The following is a 27,130-nucleotide window of genomic DNA, read 5'->3' on the forward strand; positions in this document are numbered from 1 at the left end:
CCAGCTCAAATGAATGTTCATCTGAAAGGTCGTGACCTCCTTACTCTACAAAACTACACAGCAGATGAGCTGAAATATTTGCTGTGGATGGCTTCAGATTTGAAACAAAGGATAAAACACAAAGGAGAGGTAAAATGCTCTAACTGTCATCTAGGTCACTCAGATGCTGAAGTAGATATTGTTCTCAAGAGTATTGGGAATGAGCCACTCAGCTGTCTTGTCCTGCACAACATCACTTGAGCTCTTAAATACTGTAAATCATGTGCTACAAATGAAAGAGCCTTCCTGTAAAGTGTTCAGAGATATTCTTCAGTACTTCAGAGGACTTTGCAAGTAAGAAGGTTAAACAGCTTTGCACAGCTAACTCCCTGTTGTCAGCTAACTCCATCCATCAACCCATGGTGTGCGACCAGCACTAAATGTAGGAGATGGAAGACACTTCCTTGCATGGGATTGAATTAGAATCAGAGTTCTCCTTAATGCTAGCTCAAATTGAGTGCCAAAATGCAGTCGCTTTTGGCCCCTAGAATTGCTTCTTTCCCTTTAACCTTTCCACTGCTAATAAATTCCTTGAAGGACAGGAGAACAAATCTACATTTAAAAAAACACCTCTATAACTTTTCTAATGCTGAATTAAAATGTGAAAGAAGTATTTCACATTATCAAGTGTATACTGACTATAAAATTGAAATGCCTTCAATTTTAATGTTTCAGTATTTGCCTTTGATGCAAGGAAAATCTTTGACTATGATTTTTGAGAAGAGAAGCACAAGAACAAGATTATCTGCAGAAACAGGTACATCTGAGCAATGACACAGTCAGATTTTATATGAAATTGCATAGTATGAGTATGTACTGAAAAACACTGCATAACTTGGTTTTTAGCAATTTCTGCTCAGGAGAAATCAGAAGGCTGAAAGCAAAAATGGTAGCTAATTGTGTTTCACCTTGCATATTAGTGTCACAAGCACATCACTTTGGTCACTGAAATTTCACTAGATCATTCCAAAACATGATATATTATAAATAAAGTAACAGGCAGAAGTAAGCATTTCTCGTGTAAGCTTCTAGTTCTGTTGGCAAGATGCACATTTCCTAACATCTATTTTAGTAAGCATCACAAATTTAATTATATGCAGGCTCTAATAAATATTTTTGTAATGTATTATGCATTTTTGCTGTCACATTTCAGAGTATGTGTTGAGGCTGGGAATGATACTAATATCTTGTTATAAATTAGGGAAAAAACCAACATGATTATCTGCAGGGGAAGATAACTTGATGGAGACTTCACAGTATTAGCCTAATAAGGTCAGACATTGAAATATAATTATTTTAGGATAATTCAGTCCTGCAAACACTGTACATGCTAGGTTTTCTGAAATCAGTGGGACCACTGAAATAAATCATTCATGTACTTGTGTGTTAGCAAGGAATAACCACGAATTGGTGACACACCAAGGGAGGAAAAGCTTGTCCTTCTCACATTTAAGTTGACCCAGCATCCCATAGTCTGACTTCTCCCTAGTGAAGGGAGAGGAAGCTTGTTAATATTCACATTTCTCTGGCGCAGCCATTTACCTGATGTTCCTGCTCTTTATGTAGACTTGTTGCTTTCTGTTTTCTCCAGATAAGCAGGACTTATGAATGGGTTTCTCTTGTGCGTTCCCTCTTTGTGAAGACCACCCAACTTTTCATTCCAGAGTTTTTAGTTCAGTTTCTAGTTGCCTGCCATACCAGTGCATGGTCAGGTAATAATTAATTCTCTGAATCTGTTTACTCTTCATGCTTCTGCATTCAGAGGAAAGCACTATTTAGTCCTTGGCTTTTGAAGGCTTATGGAAAGGGGAATCTCAGGAAAGTTCAAATGAATTAACTTAAGGATGGGAGTTAATGCACGTAAATTCATCCAAGAGGGATTAGCTCCAGTGAAATAAAACCAATTTATTTCTAAGTGAGAGCTTCCATAAGGGAGTTCAATTCAGTTTAACTTGTGTACATTAAATTCACACCTTCAGTTAATTGGTCTGAAGTCCCCTAAGACTTTGTTTCAAAGGCAGACTTAAATTTTTCTGTCCATGGAAACTCCATACATTTCAGCTGCTTTTTAACATACATGACTTCTGTCTTGGAATTTCTAGCTCAAAAGAAGTGTGGAGTCACATGTTCCTTTTAGCTAAATAAGCTAATTTAATACCAATTTCCTGATGCCCAGTGAAAGTGGACATTGGAGTGAAATGTTTATTTATAAAATACATGAGTCATTTCAAATAGCATTTCCCATGATCTACACCTTCAATATCTTGAAAGAGGTCACTTGTGGGGCAAAGTTCTGGTGAGGAGATTAATCTAAACAAACTTTGCAGCTCTCATGAACAACTGGATGAAAATCAATGGGTTTCATTATAAAGGAGGAGAGACCTGGAAAGCACTCATTACAAAATCTACTTTGTGCAGGTTCTAGGAAATTGTTGCTGTATGTTAACACCATGGAAGTCTTTTCAGAAGTCCTGTTGTCCCTATGTATGTAAAGAACACCATTATTGAAAAATAAATAAACAGGATCACAGAATGGTTGAGGTTGGAAGGGACCTCTGGAGGTCGTCTGGTCCAACTCCCCTTGGTCAAGCAGAAATATAGAGCCAGTTGCCCAGGACCATATTGAAAAGGCTTTTGAATAGCTCCAAGAATGGAGATTCCACAACCTTCTGAGGCAAGCTATGCCAGTCCTCCATCATCCTTTTAGTGAAAAAGTGTTTCCTGATGTTTAGAGGGAGCCTCCCAAGTTTTAGTTTGTGCCCATTGCACCACTGACTAGCATGTGGCTCCATCCTCTTTGCACCCTCCCTTCAGTTATTTATGTTTTTATTTTTATTTATTTTTATTATTTTTATTTTTTAAATATTTATTTATATTTGTATTTATATTTATATACACTAGTAAGATTCCCCTCTGAGCTGTCTCTTCTCTAGGCTGTGCAGTCCCAGCTCTCTCAGCCTTTCCTAATAAGAAAGATGCTCCAGTCCATTTGTCATCTTCGTGGTCCTTTTTAAACACGGACATACTGACTCTCTCCAATATGTCCATATCTCTCTCATACTGAGTAGTCCAGAACTGGACACTCCAGGTATGGCCTCACCAGTGCTGAATGAAGGGGAGGCATCACCTCTCTCCACTTGCTGGCAATATTTTGTGTAGTGCAGCCCCGGATATCTTTCACTGTCTTTTCTGGAGAGGCTCATGTTCAGCCTGTTGTCCACCAGGACCTCCAGGTCCTTTTCTGCCAAGCTGCTCCCAGCTGGGGACCCCCCATCATGTATGTGCTCATGCATGGGGTTGTTCTTCCTCAGGTCCAGGACTTTGGACTTCTCCTTGTTGAATTTCTTGGTGTTCCTGTCAGTCCATTTCTCCAGCTTGTCAAGATCCCTCTGGATGGCAAGACAACCCTCTGACATATCAGCCATTCCTCCCAGTTTTGTGTCATCAGCAGACTTGCTGAGAGCACACTCTGCCCCATCATCCAAATCATTAATGAAGATGTTAACAGGTCTGGACCTAGTATTGACCTCTAGGATACACCACTAGTCACTGGCCTCCTCCATTACACCACTGATCACCACCCGGTGGGCCTGACTGTTCAGACAGTTTTCAGCTCACCTCACTGTCTTCTCACCCAGCCCATCCATCAACAGCTTTTTTGTGAGGATCTTATGGGAGACAATGTCGAGGGCCATAACGAAGTCCAGGTAGACAATACCCACTGTTCTCCCCTCATCTACCAGTTCAGTCATTTCATCATAGAAGTTTATCAAGTCAGTCAAGCATGACTTCCTGTTGGTGAAAGCATGCCAACTACTCTTGATGACTTTATCATCAAGATTATTATCCTTCATCTGCCTGGAAATGATGTCCAGGATTAGCTGGCTCTGTCATCTTTCCAGGAATTGAGGTGAGGCTTACCGGCCTGTAATTCTTTGGGTCCTCCTACTTGCCCTTCTTGAGGATACGGGTGACATTTGCTTTCATTCAGTCTTTGAGCACTTTTTGCAGTGCTGAGATTGATCAAAGATTATAAAAACATTAATTTATAATGCATTGTGAGAAAATAGTTGACGCTTGTGGCTTTTCCAACATACTGTGCCTCTAAACTGTTTTATTCTGATGACATCACAACTGTACTGAATAATGTACAGCTCCTTGTGGTATAATTCATTGCCCCTTTACTCTCTTGAATAAATATGATCTTGTCCTAATGCATGTTTCTGACCCTCGCATTATTTTACCATTTCTAAGAGTAGTAGTGGTGTTGTAAGTTTAATGAAGAACTACAAGTAACATCCATAGGACATTGGCAAAGTAAATCCATTTTTGTGGAGCCTACTAGATTTATTGCTATCACTGGCTATTATATTGGAAAATCTGACGTCTCTGCTATTATACTGGATAATGTCATCTGTTTGCAGTCAGAATCCCATACCCATTCTGCATAAAGTCTTGCATACGTTTTGAAAACAAAGGTATTCCACATGGTCATATGCTACTTGTAAAATAAACATCCTCAGGGATGGCATAAAGGTGAATTCACTGTTTTTGTTACAGATTTGGTGTAAAATATTCTTATTGTCACTCTTGCTCTTAAAATATAGAGCTGCAGTTATGTTTTAGTGAATAAGTCATAAATAAATCAGCCATTTCACAGGCGCTGAATGCAGACAATACATCACAGGGTAGAAATGGAGAGGAAACAATGGAGGCAGAAAAGCTCTGTATACCTTCTTTAGCTGTACACTGAAACATATAAGGTCTTAACAGCTTTACAGAGGTTCACTGTCACTGGCTTTAGTGGACTTTAGAGCACTCCTCTTACACAGCAGAGTGAGAGGAACATGATGGCCATGCCTGTGGACTACTACATACAGTCACAGAAATAATTGCATCACTTCTTATGTTCTAATGCAGTGGGGATGGTATTACATGGCAGGAATACAGGGTCAATTTTTTGTTGTGAATGGCTAATATTATTTAGCTTGGCCACATTACAGAGTGGCCTAGAGTACTCTTTTAGCTTACTCTCCATCTAGAGGGGTAGCTTTAAAAAACTGCTTATGAGTTTTTAGGCTTCTACTTTAGAAATATTCTTGTAATTGTTGCCTAGAAGAGCTCTTTGTTATCAGTCTAAACTGAAAAATACTTTCTAGATTGTAAATCCTGGCAGGCAGTAAGGAAACTAACAAATCCATATCCAGATGTCTTGAAATATAAAAAAGGATCTTTAAGTTTGAGAAGAGATCTCTGTATGTCTCCTGGTGTCAGTGGGGCAGCCCCACAATTGTGTATCCAACATGTGACTTACTTACCCAATGTGGCAGGGACAGGCTGGAATGGAGATTTAACCTATATCTGTACAACCACCGGCACTCGTGTCCTTCATGTAAGAATCTGCATAAGTGGGCTTAATAATGTGCCACAGCCTGAGGCATAAAACTGTCCATTTTTGAAAACTACCAGTAGTGAGAAGTGTGGACATGAGATGATGATCTATTCTGGCTCTGCAGTATCAACATTTAATACAATTTGTTGAAGATACCAAGATTCATATAAACATTTAACATGTGTCTTTGGATATGACCAGTTTGTGACAACAAAGGCGATTAGATCTTCCAGTTTAACACAACACTGCAGCATGTGCTTATTTGTTGAATTGGTGCCTGCATATCTTCAAAAGCCATTATTTTTTTTCTATCTACTAGTAGCCTGGGTGAAAGAATCTGAAGCAAAGATTCTGTCTCTGCAACTATATACAAAGCTAGAGCACGGAGCTCCTGTATTTCCAGATGGAAAGTTTTGGATGGAAATATGTTCCCAGGCCCTGCACAGATGGCCGGTTCACGAGCAGAAAGCCTGACACATTAGGACTCTGCTATGTACACAGACTCCAGGTGGTAGCTCTGATGGGGCTGCTTGACGTCTGGTAATTCTGAATAAACAGCCAGATTCCTCTTTTTCTACCTGGGCATCATTTATAGAAAACAGAACTTGTCCATGGAAGCCTGCCTGGACTGTGAAGCATCTACCAAAGTGTTTGCATTTAGAAGCTTAAAATGCAGAGCTGTTGTATTGTGTGAAACTTGCAGGGATAAATCACTGACGTAATTGTATATGACTTTGAAAAAAACCACCAGAAGCTGGACAGGCAAAGTTTCTACAAATGACATTTCATCCTTGAGGTCTTGACTTAAAAACTTGCATTGAATAGGCTGTAATACTTGGGCAACAGTTTGGATACATATCCAATGTTCCAATAAATACAGTGTTTGTGTCTGTGCTGCAGAGAGGAGGTGAAAGTATTTGAGGAAGCCTAAACATTTTTCCTGCCTTAATACAAAAATGCTTCTGAATAAGCAAGAAAGGAGGGCAAAGCAACCATTAAATGTATAGTGCTTTTCTAACAGCAGAAAGTAATAGTAGAATAAGTGATACTTCATTCTTAAAAGTTTGCTGTGTCTGACTAATTTTGTTGAGATTTGGAGCAATCCTTAGTGATGAAAAAGGGAAAGTAAAATCAGGCCTATTCAATAAAATGAGTATACACTGGCTGGACAGGGCAGAGATTTGCCCTTCAGGTGGGGTCTGGGGCATCATTGTTTTTAATCAAACTTCCAAGAAAATCGAGACAGTTAAAAGGCAATGATTTGCCAGTATAATTTTAATCTATTGCATTTTAAAGTCTAGAGACTGGCTAAACTAATGCAAAGTGGAAGATCTAACCTCAATCCTATTGCCTGCATGGGGTGGAAATTAATAATGGCTGCTCTGTATTAGGGGCCTAGTTGTGGGGCCCAGGCTTGCCACCAGAACCTAGTTTTTGGTTTTATCTGTTCAAGATTTCAGTTCAGTCCTGGTTTAATCCTTTTTTGAAGAGTGGTGGTTGGAACGAACTTTTGAATCTTTGACAGGCCTGTACCAACATCTTGTTGAAACTGCAGTCCTGGCGATGTCTGCAGTGCCATCTAATGGCTGCAACCGGCCCAAGCAGCTTTTAACCTTGTTTTGTTTTACCAGCATGAAATTTGTTAGCGCCTCGAAGAGATCACAGTTTGGTAGCAAAGGGGAGTCTCTGATGCTCTGTGCTATGTACAGACTTTCTCTTCCTGGCAATAAAAATGAGATGGGTTTCCTTCTAGATTTTTGTCACAATAAAAGGCTCAGTGTTGTCTCGACAAGGTTGGTTTGTCTACACTAAGATTCACTGGAAATTTCCTCCATTACATGGATCTTAGTGACAGGGCAAGACCTCCCTGACAACTTCTCTACTAGAAGGGAGTTGTCCTTATGCAGAAAATCTTCCCTAGTACACAGAAAACACCTAACAGGACTACCTACAGCCCAGTTCGAATCCTCCGCTTTGTCCATCCCCAGTTGTAGGACCCTATGTCCTGTGTTAGGCTTATGCAAAACCATTTGTGACGGTTCACAAAACAGCCCCACTCAGGCCCCATCCTCCTAATATATGGCCATGATGGACTTTACACTGAGATTCAGTGGAGGGAGGCTTTAGGCTTAAACCAGGCAGAAGCAGTGAGCCTCAAGTGGTGGTAAAAAAAAGCTGCCTTCCTCCTTGTCTCTGTCAGCTGGTTGCTCATGGTAGCTTTCTAGTGGTGGTGCAGCAGAAATAAGGCAGGACAGAACCTGAGATGTAATCCATCCAGTTCCTTGGTGAATTCATAACTTTTACAGGGTGGAGGGATGCTGGTCGTGCCCAAGATCTTTCCTTTTCTCTCTGTCACATGACAATTTTTAAGGCACTTGGTCATTTGTGACCAGGCTCAGTTTTGTAATGGTGTATGAGGAGACTTAGGGTTTTCTATCTGAGTGACTGTACTTGAAGTTTCTTGCAAGAATGTGGAATTATACCTAGTGACACACGTGGCCCTTCTAGGGTGCCAAGGTCCTTAAAGTAGAAATTCAGCATGATGAATGGATTACCTAGCTCCTAACAGGGAGCCACAGTGATGCTTTTGGCAATACGTAGCCTTGCAGCTTGAATGACTGTTCCTACAAACACAGATCAGAACTCATGCCTAAGGACTTCAGCAAAGCATCACATTTGAGTGGTTTTATTCCAAAATACATTTATTGGTGTCTTGTGTGTCAGAATTCAAGTGTTTGAAGCATTTGGATGCCCTACTGAGTTTTACTTTTATTGCTGTAAAGATCTCTTACATGAAGAAGATTTTGAATCTTGGCTGTAAATATAAGGTGCTGGTGTTTAATTTCTTTTATTTGTCCTCACTGTAGGATTTGCTCTCCTTGGAGGACATCCTTCCTTCCTTACAACACAAGACATACATCTGGGCACTAATGAGAGTCTCACAGATACAGCAAGGTTGGTAAAATGTGACTTAAGTGATCACTATGTATTTGGTAGTTGATCAGGCTGAAACCTGTCTTACAGAATTTTGGAAGCTAGTATTTTTTTTCTGGAAAAGGTCAGAAGGCACTCAAAATTTCCTTAGTATTTAGAGATCAGCTCACAGAATCTGTAGTTCAGTACATCATCATTCCGTTCACTCTAGCTCTCCAAAACGTTTCACAATGAGAAATATTTTTATTAAATTGGGCACAATTGAGTGACAGCCAACAAGTGGAGACATTGTATGAACCTCAGTAGTATAGCTCCACTGATAAATTCAGACAAGAAGGATGCAGTCAGGGCCCATGCACTGCAATAACCTCTCCAAGAACAATCCCACCAGACATGCAGGACTGTCACCTGGTGAATCTCTGCCATTCAGATGCCAGCCTTGCAGCAAATCCAGATGTGTGCAGACGTGGTTTGTATAGGTCAGTTTTCTCCTTCCCAAAGGGGATAATAAAGGGCCATTAAATCTTTGGTTCACAGTCTCTTGAATGACCTTTGTTTGCACACGCAAAAGTGAAAAAGACAGTAAGCTACAAAAAATCAGGCAAAATGTAGAAGCAGGCGAATCTTCTGGCCATTCTTGAGGAGTCCCCATTCTGTGAAGGAAGCTCCCACAATACCCACTTCCCATGCAAGCCTTCAGCACCTCTTTCCTCTGTCACTGCTTGCTCTTCCAGGTCAAGTCCCTATTTATGACCCTGACCTGGGGATTTTGCTCCTCTGCTGAGTCAGAACACTCACGTGCTACAGTGGAGTGAGGGCTTTCCCAATTCCTTACAGAGCCCCACATGCTCTGCTTCACTCCTGCTCTCATTAGCAGAATTTTGTTGACTTTGCATAATCAAGGCTCAGCAGTTTACCCAAAAGAGCAAACTGAGTGTTAATTCTTTGGCATTTCTTGTGAATGAAGGATAACATGCCAACCCCATTCAGTTAATGTAAGAATAAAAAAAGCATGCCTGTAATAGACCCAGAGAGCATTTCAAATATTTAAATCCACATGTCTAGGGCTCTGAAGGCCTTAGAAGTACCTGAGATTGAGACTTAAAGCAAAAGGGTAAGAGATCTGTAAAAGTCCCAATTTTTATTAGAATTACTGCAGGTAAGAAAGTGTTTCTGCTGTGAACATATTTTTAGTGACTAATTACCTTCTCATAATACAATTTTCCCATGCTTCACAAGACATTTACATTCGCACTGACACAGTAGCAAAAGGTTACCACCCATTAAGGAGCTCTAAGCCTTTCAGTGCTGTTTAGCATGTCTGATATATTACGTGAAATGAAATATAAGTAGTATATCTGCATGTGCCACCGTAGAGCAGCACCATTGTGCATTGTGCCATTGGGTTCAGCGCCAGCACCGAAGAACTCATAGGATGATATTACCAGTCCACTGGCATTAGTAGGGGATGGATCTCTGTATCTCTGAGGAACAGGTTTACTTCTCACCCCTTGCTGAGAACACATCAACCATAGGCCCCTGTAGGACTGTGAATGACAATGAAGTAATCTTGTGCGAGATTTAAACCTTTTGAAATGATGTGTACTTGCAAAACAAAAACAAAACTATCTTGAGTAGCAATATTCTACCCAAAATATATACAAGTGCCCCACTTTCTAATTCAGAGATGAGCCACACCAAAAAGGTATACTTTTATGTGTGTAATTTTAGATTCCTCAGAGGATACACTTGAGTAAAAATTTCCAGTGTCTCTCTCTAGAAATAAAAGTTATTTTGAAAAGAGAGGCATGCAGCATTCCAATACACTCATATATTTCCAGGTTCTGGGATTTTGAAGTTTATAGGCTCAAAGTCTTGCAAAAATAATGAAAAAAGACCTTGTAGCTGGTGATAACATAGGAACCTTGAATGAAAAGTCCCCTGATGAGCCTATGCTTACTCTCACCTTCTAAAACTTCACCTTTACTAAAGGTTCTTATTTAGCCAGGTCTTTTTTTGCTGTGCAATCCCAGTCTTACATGGTTTCCTTTTCTAATTGATTGTGGTAATAAATTGATTTGATAACAGAAGACTTCATCTGCTCAGATGAGGTCTATTTTTTTTTCCCCAAGTTCAATTTGGTTTTGATTTCACAAAGAATAAACCAAATTTCCACCTGGGTTTCCTACTATAAAATATGACATCTAGAAATGCTGGCAGAAGGGCTGTCTGATGGCTTGCTGTTAAGTGTCTAATAAGTCCAGTATCTACCTTCAACAGATTAAGGAAGAATATCCAGAAGTTTTGACTAGTTGGTAGTTAATTATGACTGAATTTCCTCTAATGGCATACCCTATAGAGGAACCATTTTCTTTAAATTCAGTCACATCAGGTGAGAATCAGCTGTCTTGACATCCTAAAAATACAGTCTAATAAAAATGGGCAATTCTCCAGTGTGATTGCCTGTTTTCCTTGACTGGTGGGACTGGCTATGTCTTGTTTAGAGTGGACACGTGTTAGATGGCCAACAAAAGGAACCATACATCCCATCCCTGATCACTAGTTCAGAACATAACAGATTTTCCACAGTCACATGCTTCAAGCTAGAATAAGCACATATACATGGAAAAAAGAAACTAGTGAATTAAGAAGAAATAATGGCACAAACAGCAACTGTTCCAATACCTCGCAATCAGTAAATACCTTCCTCAGTTCCTCCTTTTCATTTGTAGCTGCTATCAGGAGTCTTTTCTTCAGTGAGAGCTCTACAGGGAATCTTGAAACATTTTATGAGTTTTGCTTGTGTGAGGAATGTCTGGTGTCAATAGAAAATATTAATTAGTGACTTCATCAGGAGATTTGTCTGCATAAAGGCCATGGCATTAACAGCCATATTTCCACAGGAGGAGATATCAGAATCCTTAATGGCTAATCAGGAAGATAGATGCTGCAAGGATTTTTCATACTCTTCTATTCAGTCTCTTCCTTGTTTTGTTTTAAGATCCTGTTAGAGAAAACATGAAAACACTCAAAATGCTACTTCAAAGTCAGGCATCAGGGCCTGATTAAAACACAGAAATGCAGAGCTCCGATCCATATTTAATTTATCTAAAGGATTCAGAGCGTACCAAGTATACTATGCTAATGCATATGCTAATCTCTGAGTCTTTCACACTTTGACAAACGAGGTTAAGGCCAGAGTGCGATAGTACCTTCTTCATGCCCTGATCCATATACTGAATTTCAAATTTGGGTATTACTTTAACGCTGATACCATGTGTGCCAATACACAGGTGTGCAGGCACGAGGAAGAACAGGCTGGTGGTGCTGGCCTCCTGCTTCTGTGTTCATTAAGATCAGTAAATAATTGTGGTAATCCAAGACAGATCTGTATTCCTGACCCTCCCAAAGGTCAGGCTACCGTACAGAGGCACTGTATTATTCAGTCAATGCTACATTTGTTCTTTCCTAAAACACTCAAGAAGTCTTATACCTTATCTCTTCTGAAGTTATCAAATTCTTCAAATGTTCAGTGTCACATAATCTCTTATCTTAGTTCAGATACCTTAACATTTATGGCTGTTACATCTGTAGCTACAACCAAATGCTGAAGAGAAAAACCATGAAATACAGCAGCAGTTTTCATTTACTTACTATAGTTTGTTAATAAGTAAAACTGCTTACTTATTAGCAGCTTGTTAAATGACTGCATTTAAGCATGTTATACAGGCATGATAAATTATTCAGAGAGCTGAAAAAAAAAAGGTTTATTACCACTTCTCATTAATATTTATGTGCTGCATGCTGGAGAGTGTAACAAGGATATATTTATTATGTTTGACTTGGGTATTTTCTGCCATCCTCTAGGGTGCTGTCCCGTATGACAAATGCAATTTTGGCTCGAGTCTATAAGCATAATGATCTGGACCTACTGATGAAAGAAGCCACGATCCCAATCATTAATGGATTGTCCAATTTATACCATCCTCTCCAGATTTTAGCTGATTACCTAACTCTTCAGGTAACAATATCATCTATGTTTAATAACAATTTTTTTTTGCTAAGTTTTGGTCTTGGTAAGTATTTGGGGAACTCAGTGTCAAAATAATTTATTCCTAGGTTTTTCTAACTGTTAATTACATGCTACTTGTTATTTAAAGAGATCTTCATCCAGCAATATAATTAAGGACCTGTTTAATTTAAAACAATTACATAGTCCTATCAGCTGTAGTGGGACTGAAGTTAAGCATAAAATTAAGTACTTCATCGGAATTAGGCTGCAATTCAAAAAATGTGCAGGAGGCTTTATATGTTAAGATAAAGGCGAGATCTTGGCTCAGCCAAAGCCAGTGGAAGTCTTTCTGCTGACTTAAAAAAACTCAGAAGTTCACTCTTGTTTCCTCCCTAACCTATGAATAATTTAAAAGGAATTACTATCCATATGTTAGGAAACTGGTTGAAAGAGTTTGTTTTGAAAAGCCAGTTAATGCTACCAGTGCAAATGCCTAGTGCTTAGGCACTTAAACCTATTTAAACTTCACTCACATCAAACAATAGTTTAAAAATATCATATTTTGTAGTTTAATCTAATAAAATAGTTGATTTGACAGCAGGATAATGTCTTACACATAGAATACCAGATGTTTATCTGTGAACAGAAGGACTATGCTGGTTTACAATCAATTCAGTAACTGGCTTATAAAAAAAGAGTATTATACTGCAGTGCTGGTTGACAGCTATGATGAACTCCTCTGACCTTGTTTACTTTCTGAATGAATAGAAATCACACTGCTTGAAAAAGGAGGGCAGAATAATTTCCTGATCCATTCAGTTGTGTTTCTTGGCTGTCAAAGACTTTGCTATGGGACATTCAGCTTGTGGAAAATATCTAGAGAGAGAAACATTAAATTATTCACACCTTAAATTTTAAATACTGAAAGACTCATTTGTTCAGTGAAGATTACTTCTTCCTTGCCTTGATTAGTATTTTTCATAAAATTTTCAATACTTGAAGTGAAGAGACCAGCAAAAATCCGAGCACTTGAGGCTAAAATGGTTCACATGCCTCAGGATAAAGTACATTTGTGAGATGACATTGAGCCAGCCTCAATGAACTGTTCACATTATGTAAGACAATAAGCTGTAATGAGAATATCACCAATCATTAAATGTCATAATTTCATTTAAACACTGTGTACCTCCATAAAGCAGGTGAATCTTACAGCTGGGTTTTGCCAGGGGTTCTGTCTTGCAAACACCTTAATTATTAGCATTTTATCACTTGTGAATAACAGGCTTCAGGAATAATCTGTGATTCATAGCCTACACAACTGTTGCTATCTCTGCCCCTAAACCTGTTTTTACCCAGGCCACTGACTGCGGCACCAAAATTCAGAGTGCTGTTGCCCTGTACTCCATTTTCTGTCAATGATGAGAGAGACCACTGAGCATCTCGGTCACACTCTGGAGATGCATCTCTTTCTCCACTGATCTTAGAGGGAAACCTCTGGAGATCAGCAGCATGAGCACATGCCCTGTTGATCATTCTCTGCTCCTCCTCCATTGTGTTCTTGTATAGAGCAGCCATGCTAGAAGCTCCAGGTGAACATGAGCTCACAGACTGAACTTTTCCTTCGTCTGGATACCAAGGATACCACCCTTCTTGGATACCAAGACAAGCAGCAACAGCAGGAGTGTGTCCTTATTGCATCAAGCACTTGGGAGGATGTCTTTGGAAAGAGTATCCCTGCCCATTTTAAATGATGAGGAAACAGGACCATAAGAACTGGTGCTCAAATGAAAGAAACATTTGATGTGGAGAGGTAGCGTGACAAAGTGAGAACTAACAGAGATCTCAAGGAATGGCTCAACTTTTGGACAGACATGGAAGCTTTTTAAAATTTGCAGCACTTTCCCAGTCAGCCTGATAAACAGAGCACCTTTTCCTCCAACTGTGCCCATCTCTTCCCCAGCCTTTCCAGCATGTTCCTTAGCCCAGAGTTTGTCAGGAGGTCTTCAGAGGGCAGCTAGGTGGCTGCTCCACTTTACCAAGGGCACACTGAAACACTGCTTTCTGACCCACTTTCCATTCCTCCTTTCTCACCCAGTAGGGAAGGGCAGGCAGGGGGGAGCTCTCAGCTGCGCTGTGGGTGTTGGCGCTGCCTGCGCTTTCCCTTTCTGACCTGCCCCTCTGCTGCCTTTTTTCCTCTCTGCACTGTACACTGAGGTGGAGAAGACCAGTCTTACAGCCAGTAACATGTAATAAAATGGCTTTTTTATCACCTAATGAACTTTACCAGGTCACAGAAGTAGGATAAACATTTGAAGTCTGATCCACAGGGTCTGGTTGTTACTTACCACAATCAAACTTCTTGTAGGATTTTCAGCAGGGTAAAAAGATGTTATCTGAATACTGCCTGCAAGAAGATTAATATAGGAATGTTGAACAGCACCACTGATTTTTTAAATGGATTGAAAGTTCATATATAACATTTAGACTGCTTTTCTGCAATGCAAAGGCAATTTATTTTATTTATACATACATGCAAACTACAACAGTGGCACAGACTGCTAGCCTTATGTTTAAACTAACTACAGATTTTGTGCAGCTTATTTCTCTTTAAAGATGGTTCTTCCTTATCTCTGTAAATATTTTCCTGCCTGAATCTACTCCTCCCTCCTGTCAGTACGTACCAAAAATGTACATTTTTTCCCTCTCTTCTTTTTTTTCCTGCTGCATTTGCCAGTGAAGCACTGTATACACTCTGGCCCTCTTCATGCTTAGCACATTTTTATTCATCCATTTTCTAAATCCTATTAGTTTTGTCATATGCCTTCTTGAATCCTCATTGAGCACTTCCCTTAGGTCTGAAACTGCTTAATTTCCTGGTTTGTTTTGTCAAAATGTCTTCTTGCTTATGGCTTCTGATTCCGTTTTCACAGGTGCATCTTAGTGGGTTTATTTTATTACAGTTTGTTGCATTCCCCAAACAATGCAGCTGGTTTATTTTCAGGGCTGTCAGCTCTCGTTCTGTGTTCAGGGTGTTCTTGTCAGATCACAAAGTGTGCTCCTGTCATGAATACTGGGATGAGATTCGTCAGGTACAGCATCCTCTTGCCCAACGCCTTCTTCCTGAGCAACCGGAGCCCCTCACACGTTTGACATCTAAACTGACTCTGCCTTTTAATACTGCGGTCAGGATCAATGCCCTCGATTACACCAAGAGAGATGTTTTTCTTAGCATACATGCTACTCTCTTTCTTAAAAGCTGCATTGAGCTGAGTTTGCTCTTGAGTTACAACCCACTAGAAATGGCTGTAAACATTATGCAACCTGATTGTGAGGGTTTGAGGCTTTCGGCTTTATGAGTCTATGCTGGTACTGTGCACAGGCAAAGCCACCGCACTTCTCTGCCTGTGCTGGACGTACATCACAGACACTTGCTGAGTCCAGCCGGTGTCTCTCAGTCTCCTGTGCAGAAGCTGTGGCTCACTTCTGCTCTGTGAAGCTTGGCTGGAGGGCAGCATCGCTCAATTTGTATTCCAGGGACGAACTGGTTATTGACATCGATTCAATTGATATTAATGTCACTGGCCAAATCAGCTAACTTGTAGCTGACTGCAGGATGGCCAGACTGGTAATTAGAGTGGATCCATATGCCACTAGCTTTTTATGTCGCTGCTCTGAAGGGAGATTTCTTTTTCAGGAAGAAATGGTTGGCATAAGAAATACATCAGTGATTATTTTTTAAATAGTGTAACAAATTGTAGTGTTGCCCAGCTTGAAAAGGGCTGCCATAGGTTCTCGACTTCTCAATGTGTGACCCAAAAAGCTTAAATTATTATAGTCTTCAAATTCATCACCATCATCATCATCATTATTATTCTAACAATTAGAAATTCCAACTAAGATCTGGACTCTTTTCATAACCAGGACAAAAAACATTGTGGGAATAAGAAAGGTAACTGGACCAGCATCTGCCTTCAGCTCAGTTCGAGAGCCAGTAGATCCAAGTTTGTCCAGTTTCTCATTTACTGGATTTCACTGTCTCCCAAAGGGCTAAAGCTTTGACTAGTCCCCTGCTTTCCTTTTGGAATTTTGACACATTATTGATTCATTTTTCAAAAGCTTGTTTTAATTGAGAGCTGTTATGACTGTTGTGGTCAAACATTTCAGAAGTAATCTATAACGGTGTCAGAGTTTCAGCCTAGCTGGAGGCAAGTCCAGGCAGAGGCAGACACAAATGTCCTAATTAGTTAAACGACCCTTCTCTAAACATACAGCAGTGCTAAATCACTGAGCATACTTATTTTTTGCAAGGGTTTGATACACTGGTACACTGCAACCACGGGTGAGAACAGAACGAAACATTTTAAAAGCAGCATGAGAATGAGAAAGTTGACATGAGTAAAACTGACATTAATTATTTAGAAGGGATTTTTCATGCAAATAGCAAAGCCAAGTTTTGTAGTATGAGAGCGCAATCACTAGTTTTCCAAAGAGGCATTATATGGGAAAAGGGGTCTAGACTTTCTAAATATGTTATTTGTTGTATGGCTTTACTATGAATATAAATATTTTTAAGTCGGGTTCCAAATGTAGGGAAACCACAGAATACCCAAGCAGGTAAAAGTCTACATCAATATAACAGAGTTTGGAAAAACTGGGGAGGGATGTAAGGGGAAATAGTTCTTCAGAGGCTCAGGTGATCACCAAGTATTGTAAAGTTTCTGGTTTAACTTAAAGCATTACCATCATGACAAAACACTTTTAGCAGGATCTTCTCTGTGCAGTTGTAGAAGCAGATACTATAAAACAGGAAAAAACTGTGTGTCTCATGTACAGTAGCTTTCCTGTTGCCTCAAAGCTTTCTGGTTCTGATCAACACAATCATCTCATCTTTCTTAGAAGCTGAGGATGTGTGTGTATAAGCAGTACAGTCACTGTCATAGTGAGCTGGCTTCAGATGAAGAGGTTTGAGTTACAGCAGCAATGTACCGGTGGCAGTATAAAGCTTAGCATAGGATATTAAATAGGCTCCACTAGCACACACACCGCTTGATTCTGCCTTGTCTATGACTTCTTCCATTAACTAAACCTCTTCATTAAGATTAGCTCAGCTACATCCACTCTATACGCTAGTCACTGCAGATGTGGCTTTGCAATTTGCAGTACATATGGAAGGTCATTATACAGACATGTCTAGTACTTCATATTTTATCTGTAACAGCTTGTAGCCTGGGAAAACAGACAAAAACATACAGTATGCACTGTGCTTCTTTTAATGCAGAGTAGCAGCTGGTAATAAGGTAGAAGTTATTTAACGTAGCAGTATATTTGTGACTCACTAGTCAGCGCGTTGAGCATTACAGGCTGCAAAGCCTATTTTTAAACAGTAAGATCAAAAGAACTCCGGGCTGTCTCATTTGCCCCTGGCTGTGGGTTCGTGTCTCAGCCATCACTAAGCCCTAGCTGGAAACAGCCCCTTAAACAAATGCTTTAGTTCAGCCTTCTCCTAGGAGCACCATTGCTAGGAGATGTGGGAGGACTTTGAAAGATCCTTGGAGACCTGCAGAGCTGTTACACTGAAATAACTTCCATGTCCACGAAGTCCTGATTTACTCTCCTGTAAATGCCCTTGAATTAAACCTGTGCCAATGATCCTGCTGCTAACAAACTTAAACTAAAAAAGCAGTGGTTTTACAATACTGTAGCTTTAACCCTTAAAGTGTAGGCAGCCTAGAGACTCTATTAGGTTTGGATTTCAGCCGTGTTTTAATGTCATTCAGTATTTCAAGTGCTAGTATTTTTGACTCAGGATTGTGGTCACTGGCAGGAATGCCAATAACTTTGTTCTGGAACAATGTCACAACTATTCGTTTAGGAGAAGCTGCTGCCAGGAGAGGAGGGGGTAGTCCCAGCCCTTTTCCTGTTTAGTCTTTTGGTGTCTTTGCTACGATTGCCCGCAAGGTTGCCAGTTAGTGCAGCTCTACAGTGTGGATGCTTATCTCCTCTGACAAGCATTGAATCGTGTCACACAAAGTGTTGAAACACTGTCTGGCTTCCAGCTACAACAATGCCATTGTAGCATGGCCTAGTTTTGAACTAAGAATAAAAGGCTCTCTGTCGATTTTTTAGTCTTCTCAGTCATGAGGCAGAGTTCTACGGAGCAGGCATATAGAAGTGTTTGGTTATGTCTTGTATCAACTTATGTCACAGAATCACAGAATCACAGAATGTTAGGGATTGGAAGGGACCTTGAAAGATCATCCAGTCCAATCCCCCTGCCGGAGCAGGAACACCTGGATGAGGTTACATAGGAATGTGTCCAGGCAGGTTTTGAATGTCTCCAGAGAAGGAGACTCTACGACCCCCCTGGGCAGCCTGTTCCAGTGCTCTGGCACCCTCAATGAGAAGAAGTTTCTTCTCAAATTTAAGTGGAACCTCTTGTGTTCCAGTTTGAACCCATTACCCCTTGTCCTATCACTGGTTGTCACCGAGAAGAGCCTGGCTCTATAAACACACACATTTAAAACAAGGCTTGCTAAAGGGTCTCGAATTGTCTTGCTCTGGTAATGCGGAACTCTTATTACTTTTATTCCTCCTTAGGCCTTACCTGTTGGTGGCTGAAGGCCACAGTAGCTGCACAGGTACATTCTTAAGTGCCATTAGGCAAAGCTACAGTTAATGCTGTAATGGTCTTTCAGGTTCAGGTAGTCCACACTTTAAAAAAATCACTCCACTCTTAGGCTGTATGAGGGGAGCAAACTCTGCAGGGCATGAGGGGCACAGCTGCTTTCCAAGCATTGCTTTTTGCTGTCCTGTACAGCTGAGACGGTTAAAATGCACTCTAAGGGCATGGCCACTGCCACAGCTGCAGGGAACATCCAGTAGAGACAACCAAGCCAGAGCAAACCTGAACAGGGCTATTTTCACAGTTTGAGGAAACCTGGAAGAACTGCTATCCTAGGTATTAGGACTCTAAATTGGGAATTTCTACAATTCACTGATATTTAGGGGATCAATCCATGGCTGTATGGCTTTGGTGCTAAAGTTACTGTGTGTCTGGTGCTGTGTGTCTCAACCTGGGCCTCACCATATGGCATATGTGTCAATGTGTCCTTCACTCGAGAAAGCTGCAGCACCTAGGTCTTCATGTGAGACACAGGGGGCTTTTCCTCCCTGACCACCTTGTAGCTGCAGTAAGTTCAATCAAAGGCACAGTTCCATGCAGCTCGCATTTGCAGGTAGCCAGCCTTCTTTGCACCAGGCCCGTCTGATCAATCCCTCCTACCTAGGGCATCAGCTCGCTCGGCTTGTCTGGAACATAACCCCAGGACTGTCCAATTCATTTGGCAGGAGCACTATGGGGGGCTGAAAGGGCTCACTGTCACCTGGATCGGAGATGGAAACAACGTCCTCCACTCCCTCATGACGAGTGCTGCAAAGCTGGGAATGCACCTGCGCATCGCGACCCCCAAGGTAAGAAAGCCATGTGCATGGGGTAAGGAAAGCAAACTTTGCCCATTCTTGGAATCACAGAATCACAGAATGTCCTGAGTTGGAAGGGACCCACAAGGATCATCGAGTCCAACTCCTGTCCCTGCACAGGACAACCCCACAGTTCACACCATGTGTCTGAGGGTGTTGTCCAGTCTCTTCTCGAACACTGTCAGGCTTGGGGCCGTGACACCTCCCTGGGGAGCCTGTTCCAGTGCTCCACCACCCTCTGGGGGAAGAACCTTTTCCTCATGTCCAACCTAAACCTCCCCTGGCACATCTTCCTGCCATTCCCTTGGGTTCTGTCACTGATCACCAGAGAGAAGAGCTCAGCGCCTGCCCCTCCTCCTCCCCTTGTGAGGAAGCTGTAGCCACCATGAGGTCTCCCCTCAGTCTTCTCTTCTCCAGGCTGAACAAACCCAGTGTCTTTAGCTGCTCCTCATACGGCTTCCCCTCTGAACCCTTTACCAGCTTTGTATCCCTCCTCTGGACACTCTCCAGTAGCTTTATGTCCTTTCTATCCTGTGGCTCCCAGAACTGCACACAGAGCTCCGGGTGAGGCCGCACCAGTGCAGAGCAGAGCAGGACAATCACCTCCCTCGCCCGACTGGCAACGCTGTGCTGGATGCACCCAGGACTTGACTCAGCTGCTCGGATACTTCCCGAGGGCCTCAGCCTGGTGATACTTGCAAGTATCTTCAGTGCCAGCTTTCAGAACCAAAGTTCAGAATCCCGATTCAGTTGTTTTGATTCAAAGCAGGAGTAATTCTGAGGCCAACTTCAGAAAAGCTGAGGGTAATTAATGACTGGAGTATAAATCAAGGAGGATGACAATTCCATTTGCTAAAGTGTGATGTCATCCAAAGCCCTCTCACAAAAAAAAAAAAAAATAAAAAAAAAAAAAAATAAAAAAATTGAAAGGTGTTTCACATTGGTGACGCAGCTGTTTAGAATGCTGCAAAGTAATACAATATAAAATATAAAACAAAGAATCATTTTGTGTTGAGGAAGTTTCTTTTCCCTGGGTTTCCTGATGCAGAGACTTGGGCATGGATTCCAGGAATTCTTCCTAAGTAACTTATTTGCAAGGCACAACACAGAGCAGCTCGAGCTGGGTGCCTCCTGAACAGGGACTCTCAGCAAAAAAAAAACCAGAAAACTTGGACAATTATACTCTTACAGTCTAAGCTTCCCACCTCTATTCCCTAGCAGTTTGGAACAAAAAATTAAATGATGGGTAAGCAATTAATTCTGTAACTGTTAAAATACATTTTTCTTACCTTATCAGAACACTTTCCACCAGTTTATCTCCAAAATAAACTTTCAAAAACATCAACAAAATTTCCTCAAATTTTACGGTTCTGAAAGACATTCTTCTTTCCCATGGTGTGTACACATACGCAGGCATGTCACAAGAAGAGCCAGAGGCGACGAATGCATTGCAAAGAGCAAGTTTTATTTTAGTTACCTCTCTACTGGGGGGTCTCCAAAGCCACACCGGAGCTCCCAGGCAGAAGTGACACCAGTGGGGACACAGGTGGTGCAGCAGTTCAGTCCTGTTAAGAACAACACTGGGCCTGCCGAGCTTGCCTGCATTTCAAGGCTTCAGGCAGGCGCAGCCTCCCACTCTTTCTCACAACAAAGCAGGAATCTCAGACATAGTGATAAGGTGCTTGGAGTTTCTCACAGGCCTATGTTATCTAACACAGAGGCTCCACTCATCAAGCACACAAGGTCAGCAAAACAATTAGTATGATGTACATTCTTCTTCTACAGACAGGTGCAAGTCACTTGAGCATATTTACATTTAACTAACCTCCTCGCCAAATCTTCTGCTATATTCCCGTACACATGCCAAATGGTTTGATCAGTATATTTTAACCAGTGTTAGTAATCAGTAAAAATCTTATCAGTATTCCATGATATGTTACCTGTCATCTCTTCTGGCAGGGCTTTGAACCAGACCTCAGAGTAACTGAAATGGCTGAACAGTACTCCAAAAAGGTAGGAGCCTAAGAAATAGCCCGGTAGAGTGGTGTGAATAGTTTATTTGCATTATAAATCAAATTGAAATTTCTTGTCTTCCTGATCTTCCTTATTTTATTCACATTAGCATGGTACCAAGTTACTTCTCACAACAGATCCTTTGGAAGCTGCAGACGGTGCCAATGTCTTAGTTACAGATACATGGATAAGTATGGGACAAGAAGAAGAAAAGAAAGAAAGACTAAAGGCATTTCAAGGTTATCAGATTACAATGCAGGTAAAAATAGAGATTTGATTTTCTGTTGATGCTTTTACAGTTTGCATTTATAAGGATCAACATCAGCAAAGTACTGATATTATTTTGACTGGCGCAAAGGAACAACCCCATGCAAACCTCCCTCCAGCTTGAAAAACTCACAAAGTTAAAAAAGTCCAAGTTATCTTTTACACTTCACATGGCTTGGCCTCTTTCAGAGCTTTCCAGTGAGATATAATTCCAGAACATGTGCAGGAGAGCTGACCCTTTACTTCTTCGTGACTAAAAACTACTTCTGTCTTCGCATTTTCTCTTTGCTACCAGAAATGCTCTCTTGTATTTTATTTAGAACGAACAGCTCACAGATTAACTCTTAAATGCCTGGGCAGCATTTGGGGCAATTTTATGTATATCTGTCAATAGATAAAGCAATAAGTGTATGTCTTTAAAATAATCTACTTGAAATTCTTATCAGTACAAAATCAGATAGAGAAAACATAAAGTCATAAACTATAAAGTGCCCAAGATAAAAAAGACATTTTCCTTGCTGATAGAATTACTGCTTTAATTTACAGTATTTTAACGGAAGTTCACAAAATACTATTGACGAGTATGTCTCTGATCTGGCCTAAAATGCTGTAATGCATTAGATCAATGTTAGATCAATATATTATGAATTACAATATCAAAAGAAAAAAAAATATAGCATTTGAAATCATGGTTTAGTATGTTCATGTTGCAATTATCAATGGTATTATATTACTATATGGTTTTAAAATAAAGATTGCACTTTATTGATCCACTGGGTCACTGGGGCTTTTACTCCTCTACTAAAGCCAGAGAAATAGAAATAAATATTTTATTTCTGTGAAGTCAACATTGAACTCTTACTGATTTAAATTGGGATATTCCCATATTATTCACAGATGAGGAATTCATTTGAAGTTAGTGGAATTCTTCTGAGTTCATCATCCAAGTAACTAGAGTGGGAGCTAATATAAAATTTGTTGACCTTTTTACTAGTAAAGGATTTTATCAATGTCCTCCTACATTTCTTTATTTTTATATATTTTTTGATCTACAGACTGCAAAATCTGCTACTTCCAACTGGACTTTTTTACATTGTTTACCCAGAAAACCTGAAGAAGTTGATGATGAAGTATTTTATTCTCCACAGTCACTGGTTTTCCAGGAGGCTGAAAACAGAAAATGGACAATTATGGTAAAAAAAAACAAACCAAAACCCACTAGTTAGAGGTTAGGGTCAGCTTCTGTTCTGCCTTACACTACAGGCTTGGATTCAGCTTGGTTCCTCAATAAATAGTAAATGTTAATACACGTTTGAAATGCACCCCACAGCACATCACAATTTCGACTATAGGCACAAATACTTCTGGAGACAAATGGGACCTATTTTGACGATAATCTGCTGTTGCTTGAGCTAGTGATATCTATAGTATAAACTGGGTTTTTAATTTTTTTTTTTTAATTTAAATCACTGGGTTTACTCTAATGATAAACTCAGCTGCTCAGTTTTAAAACATGTTAAATTCTAAGGTCCCAGGGACTGGTCTTAGAAACTACAATTTCCCAAACACTCAAAGCTAGAGATTCTGCAGTTTTCTCTCAGGAAAAACTGCCACTGACACCAATGGGAACTTTCCCTGAGAAAGTGCTGCAAGAGCAAAACTTTAAAGGACCCTGAAAAGTTATGGTGTGGGTAGTTGTGTGTGATCCTTGGGAACCATGAGAGAACACTTGGCATTTAGCATAAACCATGACTCCCCTCTCAGCATTCCTAGAATTGCAGAAAATTACTGCCAGATCTCAGTAGCCTGTTATTTATTGTTGGCTTTTGAACCACTATGTTCACAAAAGCTGGTAGAAAACTTTCGGAGGTGAAAAGAAAAGAGCGAAATGGCATTGTCGTAGCTCTCCAATGAACGCTAGATGTGCTCCAAGTGAATAAGTAGTTGAGTATCGTATTTATCAAAACTTCAGATTTTGGACATGGACAAAATTATTAACAAATTTGTGTTAAATTCATAGTTCTGGCCATGAAATTCAGAAAAGTGCTCATATTTTTATTTTAAATTTGCAATGTTTCTAATTGAGTTAAATAATACATTTTTTAAAAGAAAATAAACCCTTTCCTTTGAGTTCCAGCTGCACATTTTTGGGGGTAAGAAAAATGTCATATTTGTATTTTATCAAGCTAAAAAATGATGACTGTATGGGTCTTGTATATCTATTATTTTCTACCACTTTCAGTTCAGATAGTAAACTGAAAAAGAAATTATTTGCTCTGCTGTAGTTCCAAGCAAGGCTGAGTGCAGCTGTGACACTCAGAGAAGGGCAAGGAGGCTGGTGAAGGGTCTGGAGCACAAGTCTGATGAGGAGCGGCTGAGGGAACTGGGGCTGTTCAGCCTGGAGAAAAGGAGGCTGATCGCTGTCTACAACTACCTGAAAGGAGGTTGTAGCATGGATGGGGTTGGTCTCTTTTCCCAAGTAGCAAGTAATAGGACAAGAGGAAATGACCTCAAGTTGTGCCAGGGGAGGTTTAGTTTGGATATTAGGAAAAATTTCTTCATGGAAGGGGTGGTCAGGCATTGGAACAGGCTGCCCAGGGAAGTGGTGGAGTCACCATCTCTGGTGAAACCTAGAAGATGAGGTTCTTAGGGACATGGTTTAGGGCCAGTGTTAGGTTAATGATCGGACTCAATGATCTTGGGTCTTTTCCAACCAAAGTGATTCTGTGATTCTATGGGCACCAGCGAGGGGCTGCGCAGCTGTCAGTGCTGTCCCTGCTGTGGACTTGGGCCTCCCATCACAATGAAGGGAAAGGGAGGACAGGCAACAAGACCACAATCCCCAGAGAACCTTTGTAAATCCAGTTCTGGGCCAAAATAACAATTTGCAGCCAGACGTTGCTGTGAAATACCAACAGAGTGAAGCAGGAAGTACTTTGTCAAAACTACGCAAGCATGGGGCTTGTGCTGTACACAGGTTTGGGGAGGATGGCAGAGCTGCTGAACCACCGTGTTTTATTGGCCTGCCACTCCTATTACTCTCCTTTTGTAGCCATACCTAAGGTTTGTTGGAGTACCAGGGGAGTGCAAGAGGAGTAGATGACACACTATTAACCTCGCTGAGGGTTTTCCATGTTTTACCACAGAAAGTATAGCTAAACTGGGATAAATTTCAAAGTTCTTATTCTAGTATGGCTCTCACTATTGGTAATGGAACTTCTGCTGAAATCCACAAGCAAATCTGTATGCTGTTTGGGTGCCTACAGCGTCTCCTAGCAGTAGCTGAGGATACAATACAACACGCCAAAAAGGCCTCAGCATTTGATCTAAATGCTTTGTCTGAATTTCTCCTGGGCTGTCCATTAATGTATTTTGTCTGCACTGAGAAAACCTATCAGCTACAATACAGAACACCCTAACTGATTCACAGCTCTTTCCTGATTCATCATCAGAAATTCTAGCAAATAAATCTAAGTTTGCAGTTTTTTGGCAGGACAATGATTTTCAACACAAGACATTAGACCTGGAAAATATTTCCCCCTTATTTATTTTTATGGAGTATCTGTTTCCAATATGATTGGATTTTTTCGTTTCTTTCTCCTCTAGGCTGTCATGGTTTCCCTGCTGACAGATTACTCACCGCAGCTACAAAAGCCTACGTTTTAATGCTTGGATTCCTGCCAAGAGAAAAATATTCTTCATTGGCAGAATATTCTGGTCCGCAAATACGTAGATCTTCTTCAGAAAGGATCAAGGCTATGAATGATTCTTTAATAAAACGGTATGGTTACCTGTATAATATTGCATTACATTTGTGAAAATTTTCAAGACAGCAAACACCATTTCAAAAGCTGCTTTTCATCTCGATGCTCTAAGTTGGCTATCCTTTCTAGTGATCAGCATCACAGAAAATGTTCCAAGGTTGTACTTTAATAATTGTCTCTGCCAGCGTCATAGGCTGAGCATGGCCACACATGGGTGTGTTGGAACTCATACAGTGTAACAGGACAGACGTAAACTTCTCCGTTAACTTGTCCATTTAAGTGCTGGTCTCAGGAAGTGTGCGCCTAGAAGCAATACTTTAGTTTACCTTGGTTGCCTGCACTTCCTGGGCACCCTGGCTCCTGTTTCTGTCCTCCAGCCAACCTCCAAATCCCACTCCTGTTTGACACAGAAAATACAGAGACCTTGTGAGCATTATCTTCCTCCATGACATTCCTGTGGGCTGGCGCAGGAGGATATTGCTGCAGAACTGGAATAGAGCAGCTTCCCCAGGGCTGGATGCGGCAGAGAGAGATGGCTGGAAGGAACTAGTTCACTCTTTGTCCGTCTCCCCTAGACCTTCACTCCCTAAACAGAATTTTGGCTGAAGCAACAAGGTTTCTATTTCTTTTTTTCTAAGCAAACATGAGGGGTCCTATATGATGGAACTGTGTACCGCTCCTTTGCAGAAAGAATTTGCTGCATTATGTTTGGCACTGTAACATGGTGTATGTTTCAGATAATCCTTCTTTGTAGTAAATAAATTAATGGCATTTGTAGTTTTTATGATGACTGGATAAGTCTGCTTAGTATTTCAGGTAACACTTTGAGAACTATTCAAAACCACCTTCTTTGTTGTTTCTAATTAGAGTCAAGACTGTTGATTTTTTTCCTGCTGTAATACTGGAACGGTGTCTGTGATTTTTTTAAAATTCTGCATAGGGGTTTTCATTTTCTGACCAGCTCAAAAACATTATTTAATTCCTTTCAAAATTGGGGTTCATTGCTGGGCCACACACATCACTGAAATGAAAATAAAAATACTTTTGTTTATCTACCCACTTATAATTGATTCATTGTTTTTGCAGGCATTTGTATGTCTCTTGTTAAAATTAACATTTTCTGTTACAACATTACAAGAGTTTCAATGATTCCCTGATCATTTACACCTCAGAGATCTAGCCACGTCAATGATGGAGGAATAGGGTATGTGCTAGAAATCAATGTTTTAC

The 27,130-nt window shown here is 40.6% G+C and overlaps 1 protein-coding gene across 1 annotated transcript; it reads left to right on the forward strand.

Moving 5' to 3' along the window:
* On the forward strand, positions 1-25,802 carry OTC (ornithine transcarbamylase; the record flags this gene model as incomplete). The annotated part of the gene is made up of 9 exons (XM_080355426.1): positions 1-129; positions 715-796; positions 8,299-8,386; positions 12,233-12,386; positions 19,725-19,847; positions 21,816-21,869; positions 21,979-22,128; positions 23,192-23,329; positions 25,743-25,802. The coding sequence occupies exons 1-9, from the start codon at positions 10-12 to the stop codon at positions 25,800-25,802; spliced, it is 969 nt and encodes a 322-aa protein (XP_080211552.1). The 5' UTR covers positions 1-9.
* Positions 25,803-27,130: the final 1,328 nt, after the last annotated feature.

Source organism: Nesoenas mayeri (genome assembly GCF_963082525.1).
Source record: "Nesoenas mayeri genome assembly, chromosome: 1".
In the NCBI taxonomy this organism is placed as follows: Eukaryota; Metazoa; Chordata; class Aves; order Columbiformes; family Columbidae; genus Nesoenas; species Nesoenas mayeri.